This window comes from Thunnus thynnus, chromosome 17 (assembly GCF_963924715.1).
Source record: "Thunnus thynnus chromosome 17, fThuThy2.1, whole genome shotgun sequence".
Lineage (NCBI taxonomy): Eukaryota > Metazoa > Chordata > Actinopteri > Scombriformes > Scombridae > Thunnus > Thunnus thynnus.
In genome coordinates, this window is record NC_089533.1 from 12396178 (window position 1) to 12406007 (window position 9830).

The 9830-nt window shown below is 37.6% G+C and overlaps 1 protein-coding gene across 1 annotated transcript; it reads right to left on the minus strand.

Moving 5' to 3' along the window:
- Positions 1 to 2432: 2432 nt before the first annotated feature.
- dnajb1a (DnaJ heat shock protein family (Hsp40) member B1a) lies at positions 2433 to 9388 on the minus strand. Its single transcript, XM_067570214.1, has 3 exons — positions 8793 to 9388; positions 6625 to 7211; positions 2433 to 6185 (listed from the first exon to the last, which is right to left on the minus strand). Exons 1-3 carry the CDS (start codon positions 9001 to 9003, stop codon positions 5955 to 5957), a joined length of 1029 nt encoding a protein of 342 aa, XP_067426315.1. The 5' UTR covers positions 9004 to 9388; the 3' UTR covers positions 2433 to 5954.
- Between the last annotated feature and the right edge of the window lie 442 nt (positions 9389 to 9830).

Sequence of the window (9830 nt, forward strand, 5' to 3'; positions counted from 1 at the left end):
AACTGTATTAATTGGGCTTTTTTAGTTGGGGGACCAGTTCATATTGACACTTCGGGAATCTGAAAACAAAGTGATCAAACCGAAGCAAACAGAAATGATCATGAGATGATGTTCATTGTTCTCTAGTCTATAACTCAGCATTCTTCAGTGGGAATAATACAGATATTTATACTAATTTTTATTCTTTAAAGGTATCAAGACAACATGTTTGCTAATGTTAAAGATCCCCTTCATATATGAAAATACTCTACTTGGAACAATAATGTGTGTCTGATGCTTTTATCAAAAAAGTATAATTGATACTTAAACTATAATTGATCCTTGAAATGACATCTGCTCCTTTCCCCTCATTAAAAATTCTATAATCTATAAATATGCAAATATATTTAATCTCAAAAGTTTAACTGATGGACACAAGATATCTCCTACTTCACTATAAATTCTCAGTGTTTGTGCAGGCTTCAAGTTTCACATCACACATGTCTAAACTGAATATTGGACCAGAATTAGATCCAAACTAGTTGTGATGTCACAAATCCTGCTCATAGGTCCGCCCTTTAAAATCTGATTTCCAATAAGCACAGAGAAACTTTCTACTTTCAGCTGATGAATGTGAAAACAAACTCTGCACATACATCATTCTGCACAGTGAAGCTCAAACATCCAACTGTAGGAACGAGAAGAAAAACACATTTTTGAGCAGAGGGGGACTTTAATCGTATCTGTATTAGTAATGTACATTTCACATCTGCACCATGTAATGCATTACATTACATTAATAAACAGCCCTGCTATAAATACTACTTTAGGCTGCATTCAGACCAAATCAGGCATTATTACATGTTCTGTTGAAGGTTTTGTCTCGATGATAGCAGAGTGTAGTTACCCACAGTGACCACTAGATGGCAGACAATTTCATGATTACACATTAATGTTGACTTCAAGCTCATACACAGGCTACATGTATATTAAAGCTCCTGTAAGGTTATCAGTGGACAAGTGCTCAGAGTTACTCTCTACATGAAATAGAAGAAATGTGTAAGGTTTGTTAATCAAGTTGCTCTTTTATATTTAGTTCTGATAGTCTAAATAGAACAGACTGTCAAATATTGAGTTTTTCTGTCCTCTGGTGGCCACAGTGAGGAACTGCAACATCACTAGTATCAAGTTAGATGCTGTAACAATTCTTACAGTTAGTTTTCTAGATGGAAATAATGAGCAGATGTAATTATACACGGTGACCACCAGAGGGCAGTGTATAGAGATGATTATTTAAAACAACCACAAATGTAGCCTGTGAAGTTTACATTTAATACAATTAATTTATGAGTTATTTACAAATGGCACATAAAGTGATAACATTTTTAAAAAAAAAACAAATCATTAAAGTTCATCAAATATTGCTACAAGACTGTGTTGCATAAAATACAGAGTTACAGACACCTTTTAACTGTCAATCTAAACTGTAAAAGTCAATTTAAATTTTGTAAATATAAATAAATAAATACTGCAGACGTGACAAAATACTGAAAGCTTTTATTGAATCTTCTTTAGCCATCCAGAGCTTCCAGAGCAAGGTTTCTGGACAACTACTGCCCACTTTGCCATGAAATTTTATATGGATTTTCATGCTCCTTAATGGATTATTAACAATAATTTGGTGGCATGACTCACATCAAACTTTTCCATTGGTCCACGTATTTCTGAGAATATTTCCATTTGTTCATGGTCACCAGAGGATTAATGTTTATGATTTCCAGTGCACACAAGACACATCACAATCTTATGTGTAGCGCTATACTGCTTACCTTTATGACAGATTAGTCCGTCTTGTTTTTTCTCAATGAATGAATTGTTTGGTCTATGAAATTGGTCAAAGCCCATGGTGAGATTTTCAAATTGCTTGCTTTGTCTGACCAACAGAAAAAAGCCCAAAGTTCAGTTTATTATCACATAAACCAGAGAAACGCAGCAAATCCTCACAATTGAAAGCTATAATGAGATTTCTGGGGCACTTTTCCCTAAAAAATTACTTCACAACCAAAATAGTTGCCCATTATTTCTGTCAGTTTCCATTCTGCATGAGTTAGTCTGCTGCAGAATTTGTATTGTATGTAAGATATTGTAGAATAACAGCAAGATTACCATGAAATTTGTTGAGCACATTTTGCACTCTCAAAGGAATAAATCCTTTAAATTTTAATGACACTGTGGCCTTGGTTTTAGTGCATTAAAATATGGTGTTAATTCTGTCTCCACAGATCCACAAAGACAGAAAACGTGCTGCGTATTGTAGTAGTGGAGAGCATAAATACAATGAATGCTCCTTCATAGTGCAGATATCAGGGAGAAATTACTGGGAAGATGCTTTAATTGCCAGAATGTCATCAATAATTAAAACATACAGGTCACAAGTGATGAGACATTTCCCGGTTTTGTTTGCTAGTCTCTTTAATGTGGAAATCCAAATCATCACAGCATAGGAAAGATCTATTAAAAGTTATCATCCCATTATCAAGTCATAAAAGCTTTGTTGTTAAAAATCAAAATATCTTGAATCCCAACCTGAAGAATTTCAAAACAACATAAACAGGAGGTCAAACAAAATAATGCTTACACATTTTTCCCTTAAAAAAGGGAAAAAAAAAGCAAATATTCTTTTTAAAAACAAAAAAAAGTTAAACATTACAGAGATTACACATCTCTACGTTCATGTTAAACCACATGTTTGTGTCAAATAGAAACTTAAAACTCCAGCAGGAGCAGGATGATGAGGCAAGTAATGGCTGACATGAAGTGCTTTTTTTTTCCTCTGACAGTCACATTAATACTAAAAAAAAAAAAAAAATCTTTGAATGTGCAAACAAACTGGTTTACTAACTTCCTTCATCACTACAGTCAAAAGTGCACAGGCTTTTGTATAGTTTGTTTTAGATTCCTACCGAACTGTGAAGACACATTTCACATTTTGCCAGATTTTGTTGAAGCAAGCGCTGCTAAATAGAAGACATGATGGAGAACAAAATAAGGCCTTTTAAAAACACAAGTCAGGAGTGAAACTTCAGATCGAAAAAAAAACTGCAATATTTAACCTGGAGACAGACTGATACACCAGGCTCAGGTTAAAAAACATACACTCACTGGCTTTACATTAAATAAACAGAGTGAACAGAGGAGGAGGAACTGAAATATAACACACACACGCTGTGTTTACTCAGAGGGCACGAATGAAGTAAATAGCTCAAGATTTTGGTAGATTGTTAGTCACACATGACAAAATACACACATGCTCTCAACATACTTTCAAACACACACACACACACACACACACATTATAATTACACAGGGACAATTATTTGGCACAAAAAAAGTCTCCCCACAGACATTTTACACAAGTAATAAGGTGTGTACTCCTGGATAAACAGGATACTGTGAAAGTAAACATTTATGTAGTATGTGCCACCTTTAACACCAGGGACGCACCAATCTGATCATGTTCTATTGATTTAGATACCTGAACTCAGATATCAGCTGATACAGAGTACCAATGTGATAGCAGTGCACTATCTTTCCTATATTTAAAGTCTGTATAACACTACGTCACTCGCTGGAATTAGTCATTACGTAACTGTGACGTCATCACTTCTCAATTATAACTGGAGACGTCCACACACCATCATTATTTTTAGGCTTATTTTAAGTATATTTTCCAGTGATTATATGAGTGTAACTGACAGCAGAGACACAGAATTATATTATGACACTGACGAGGAAAACATATTTAACGCTAATTGGTCACATCTGGCCGATACTGATCTACTACTCCCGTTACCGAGGATCAGATCGGTGCATATCTATTTAAAAACCTATTTGAAGTGTTCTGACCTCTCGGGATTCGTGCAGTATTTCAGACTATGTTTTATGTAACAGTAACCAAAAACCAGTCCTGTTGAGTAATGTAGTTTTAGCTACGTTCAAGCATGCATCACTGCACCTGAGGTATTGTTAATTAGCTGGCTGCGTGTTGCCTTGAAGCACTCCCGAAAACTGCTGTGAAACCAAATCCTCACTTCCTATTTTACTTGTTTTGTTTTTTTTTTTTAAGTGGTACAAATCAGTGAGCTTTGCTTAAAAAAAAAACCCCTCTGCTTTCTATGATTTGACCATCTCCTTCTTGCAGCCAAACCAAGAACTACTACTTGACACCTTGTGTGATTTATATATACTGTATATACAGTCGTGACAAAATTAGGACACCCAATGAAATATTTAGTTCTTTTTTTAAGAAAATATTTGATCTCCTTTAAAACAATATCTATAATTAAAGTGATGTAATTGAACCAAAAACAGTAATATTTTAACTTTGTTATCATTTACTAATAAAAAAAATGAACAAAGATGCCAATTCCTGCTGAGGAAAAAGTTAGGACACCCTATACCCTAATAGCTGGTGTTGCCGGCTTTTTCTGAATTAACCTCAATTAGACATTTCCTATAACGGTTTCTCCCAGTCTTTGACATCGACCTCGAGAAAGTTCTTTCTGTTGTTGGAGAGGTTTCTTGCAGGCACAGCCTGTTTCAAATCACTCTGCAGCATCTCAATAGGATTAAAATCTGGGCTTTGACTCGGCCATTCAAGAACTCTCCATTTCTTTCTCCTTAGTGGATTTACTGGAATGTTTTGTGTCATTGTCATGTTGCATGATTCACATCTGCTTCAATTTTTGGACAGATGGTCTCACATTTTCCTCAAGCATCCTCTGATACTATAAAGAATTCATAGTGGATTCTATGATGGTGAGCTGGCCGGGCCCGCTGCGGCAAAGCAGCCAGAAACCATGACATTTCCACCCACAAGCTCCACAGTTGGTATGAGGTTCATGTGTTCAAATGCTGTCTTCTGTTACTACGTACAAATAATTCAAATTGGATTCATCTATCCAAAGTACATTGTTCCAGAAGTCCTGGTCTTTGTCTAAGTGGCAAACTTTAGTCTAGCTGTACTTGCTAGGACAGTCTGACCTGGCCATGTTGGCAGCTGTATTAAATGTTCTCCACTAGTTCATTATTTTCTGGACAGTGACAGCTGATTAATAATTGTTTGGAGATCTTTTTAAATCCCTTCCCACATCTACAACCTTCTTTCTGAAGGCCTCGGAGAGCTCTTTTGATCTCACCATGGCGGTATCACTCACTTCAACAATTAAGAGCAAACTAAGCTAAATGTCTGAGGTTTAAATAAGACAAGCTCCTCCAAAATCCTCTCAAATGATGTTACAATCATTTGCACCTGATGTGGTGCACTTGATTCTAAATTTCAGGTATTTTAAGTAGTAATAAATGTGGTGGTGTCCTCACTTTTTCCTCAAAAGAAAATTGCATTTCTATTAATTACATTTTACAAATCATTTTTAAAAAGACGTTTCTTTAGTTTTATTTGTTTAGTTATTTTACCTCCATCTCTCCATACTGTTAAAATGAAGATCAAATGTCTAAAGGTTTTCATGGGGTGTCCTATCTTTTTCACATGACTAGAGAGATAGAGAGAGATAGAAAGAGATAGGATAGATAGAATAGATAGATAGATAGATAGATAGATCGATAGATCGATAGAATAGATAGAATAGATAGATGTTTCTTCTATTTACTTCTCCTTTAAACTGACAATACAGCAGTCTGTTACTGAATAGTGTTACTGAACCTCAGCTGAATGCAGACAAGAAGCGTTAAAGTCAGCTGTTGTGTCAGTTTCCTCGTCTTAAGACACTCCATTAAACTGACGTGATACTGTTTAAAGATATGGATTTGGTGCTCAGATAGTAAAATTACACACAGCTGGAAGCAAATCTGCCCTGAGCCTCAATCATCCGGGGCTGAAAATGTAACGGTGCACAGGAGAGTGCCATTGGAAATGCAGATATGTTAGATTTTTAGCAAACTTTAGTCCTTTCAAGTCACGGTGGAAGAATCTGCCTGAGTGCATCGCGGGTGTTTTGGCCCAGTTTGTCGGGGAATTTAACAGAGAAGTCCAAGATCATGTCGCCCCTCTTCTCGGGGCACTTGGACAGCGGCAGCCCTTCTCCAGAAATGCGCTTTTTCATTCCAGGCTTGACAACGTCTCTGGAGGTCACAGTGATGGTCCGGCCATCCAGTGTGGGGGCGTTGACTGTGCATCCACACAATGCCTGGAGAGAGGCAGAGAGAGACGGAGAGTAAGATAATTATATAGATTAAACCACTGATGTTTAGTCAAGCCTTCATAATTTTATTACCCGTTAATTAATACAGAGGCTTCAGTCAAAACCTCAGTGTAATCATTTCTGTCATTTCCTTCTGCATCAAAAGGTAAATCAGCAATTATTCTGATAATGGAATAATTGTTAAGTCCTTTTTTAAAAACAAATATGCTGTTTCCAGCTTCTCAAATGTGACAATTTGATGCTTTTCTTTGTCATACATGATAGTTAACTGAATATTTTTGGGCTTTTGACTGCTGGTCGGACAAAACAAAAAGGTCTGAAAAACATTTCCACTTTTTTCTGACATTTAATAGACAAAATGCTCGATCGAGAAAATAATAGGCAGATTAATCGACAATAAAAATGATCATTAGTGTTCACTTACGTCTCTGAGTGATATTTTTGCAGGGTAAATTATATCTGAGCCCTCTCTTCTGAACACCGGGTGGGGTTTGTCTTTGACCACAAACACCACATCTGCAGGAATGTTGGTAGGAGTTTCATCTCCCTCCTTGGGAAAGGTGATTTTCGTCCCCTCTTTCCAGCCACGTTTGATGTCAACTGTTAGGATCTTGTCCTCGCTGCGCATGGTGCAGCCGTCTGGATTCAGTCTTTTGCGGGAAATCTTCATCTTTTTGGTGCAGCCGGAGAAGACCTCCTCGAGGCTCACCTTCAGCTCGTGCATCACGGGTGGGTCCTTCTTTTTCTCGTGTGCCCTGTGAGCGCCTCCTGGGTGGGATTTAAAGGACCTGTGAAACCCACTCATGCCACCCATTCCTCCCATACCAAATGGCATGCCAAAGGGGTCATTGATGTCCATACTGTCCTCCCCGTTCTGTGAGAAGAAGTGATCGAACGGGCTGCGGCCACCGAAGAACTCGGCGAACATTGCATGAGGGTCTCCATGGAAGGTGTAGTTGTAGCTTGGACCGCTGTGTCCTCCACCTCCACCGCCTGCTGAACCCTTTAATCCTAAAGAGGAAGAAGACATAGACAAACATCAGATCTTTGTAGGAAATAGAGCCTCAATGATATGTTAGCAAGATCTATATTATCGAAGATATACAGATTATCCCACGGAAAATGTCAAAGATATACTTGAGATCATTTAGATTCTTACACAATCCTTAAATAACCAAATTTATGAGTTCCTTATATCAAAACTCTCAAATATTGATGTTGGCTAGACTCTAGATTTCAAAAACATAACAATTAAACTGCACTAATAAAACACATAAATGTACAGATATTAAGGGCTGAATAGTTTTACAACAATTAGCTGGTTAATCGGGTATTTAATCAACAGCAATTCAATTGATTATGATCTTGATTGTAGCCAAACTGATAACAGGATTTTGAGACTGATACTGATATAAAAATTCCGATGATGACATATCGTTTTTTGGGAGGGGAGGGGGGGTTGCCAAGTTTCTATAATTCATGTTACGTTAATCCTTCAAGTAATTTTTCAAGCAAAAACGCCAAACATTTGACGATTCCAGGTTCTCAAATGGGAAGATTTGTGGCTTTTCCTGGTTTTACATGATAGTAAATTGAATATTTGGAGGATTTTTGGACTGCTGGTCAGACAAGTCAAGACATTCAATGACGTCACCTTGTGTTCAAGCATATTGTGAATTGGAATTGTTCTCTTTTCTTATGATTTATAGGCCACATGAATGGTCAGCTAATCAAGAAAATAATCATCAGATTAATCGATAACAGATAATCGGTAGTTGCAGCCCTACACTGCAACCAAGAAATGTATTAGGCAGGACGTTTTACAGTTGAGAAATAAATTTGTCACTACTCTCTGGTGTTTCAAAACATATCTTTGGCATTTCTGCCCTCCAATTTCTTGTCATTTATTGGTTGACATGAACACAGACACTGATATCTGCAATGGGCTGTTACCTGCCGATATCGGCCTTGACAATTTACCAGTCAGACTCTAATCTTGAGAATTGGTCACTTGTCATTAATCTAATAAAATTACCAAAATATTGTTTGTTTCCCAAATAGAAATAAAAAAATTCCTGTTGAATAGTTCCAGTGAATTATTACATTCATAAAATGATAAAGACAATATTAGTTGCAAGCCTAATAATGACCATCCTGATAAGAAATAAAATCTATCAAGTGGTCAGACCTGTGTCTCTTTATCTGCCCTAAAGTCACAAATTCGTGCATTTTTTTAACAGGTTAAGCCAGAATGATCAGTGCAGTGACAGGCTGACAGGACAGGCAAGAACTCGTTGTTTCCAGCAGGTTCTCTAGCTATTGTACACACACACACACACACACACACACACACACACACACACACACACACACACACACACACCTCTTCATTGTGTGGTCCCTAGTGCAGACAGATGCCAGAAACAGCAATACCCGATTAAGCGGATGCATCAATGTATTAACAAGCTTTAACAAAAATCAGAAATTGCAAATGTAGGTTTGCTGAAAATGACAGGAACACTATGAGCTGTATGAAAGATGGTGGCACAAACTATACAGCTGTGCAAGTTACGGGGAGAGGAGTTCAGTTACCTTCTTCTCCATATCGATCATAAATGTCCTTTTTCTTGGCATCACTGAGGACATCGTAGGCTTCAGCAATCTCCTTGAATTTATCTTCTGCTCCGGCAGACTTGTTTTTGTCCGGATGATAGCGCAGGGCCTGTTTTCTGTACGCCTTTTTTATCTCATCTTCGGAGGCACCTTTGGCTATTCCCAGCACTTTGTAGTAATCTTTACCCATTACAATAACCGGTCAGTTCTTCCTCCACTTCATAAAAACATTGTCAGCAGAGACGCTTCAGTTTCTGTTCAAAGCCAACAACACATCCAGCATGTCCCGTGTGTCGGTCAGGTTAACGGGTTCCGCTGCAGATGTCACTGCTGCGGACACTAGCTCTGGTTAGCTAACAGCCAAGGTTAGCTTCTCTTTGACTTAACACGGTCCGTAGACAATTTTCTGCTCTGCACTGAGACGAGGAGACAAATGTTACTTAAATTAAACGACACAACATGAAACAACGTGTCCACACAGGAGTGTCCGTGCGTGGCCGCCGAGCTGCAAACCGGGCGAGGAAACTTCTGGAAGAAGCTGGGAGAGCTGTGTGTCTTCACTACCCAGGCGAGATGGTTCGCTCACACAACTTCCGGCTTCGCTTGAACCACAGTGGACATCCACATGTTGGCAGATATTTATTTATACCAACAGTTTTAATCGAAGTTACTTTACAGCAGATCCACCGAATGGGATTTCTCTTGCTTGGTTATCTGAATAAATTAATTTGCGTTGTGAATCATTTATAAACACTATTAATGTTTATTTTAATGAGTAGGCATCGCTTGCTTCACTCTTGCCGTCTATGCGCTCAGGACCTTTTTCTCTGTTCATCTGCAATTATATAATGGCTATATATATGTATGTATGTATATATATATATATTGGTTGTTGTTGGTATATTTTTTTTATATTGATGGCATTTTATATTCATTTGATTGGATGAAAAATAAGCATAAGTCAAATCAGAATCAACATTTTTGTATACTCATTTGCCAGTTTATGAGGTACACTTA

Excerpts from the sequence above, each read along its gene's own strand:
- dnajb1a (XM_067570214.1), bottom strand. The coding sequence starts at position 9,003 with ATGGGTAAAGATTACTACAAAGTGCTGGGAATAGCCAAAGGTGCCTCC. Across the intron at positions 7,212-8,792 it reads TGATCGATATGGAGAAGAAG|GATTAAAGGGTTCAGCAGGC; the intron begins GTAACTGAACTC and ends CTTCCTCTTTAG. Across the intron at positions 6,186-6,624 it reads CAAAAATATCACTCAGAGAC|GCATTGTGTGGATGCACAGT; the intron begins GTAAGTGAACAC and ends GCCTCTCTCCAG.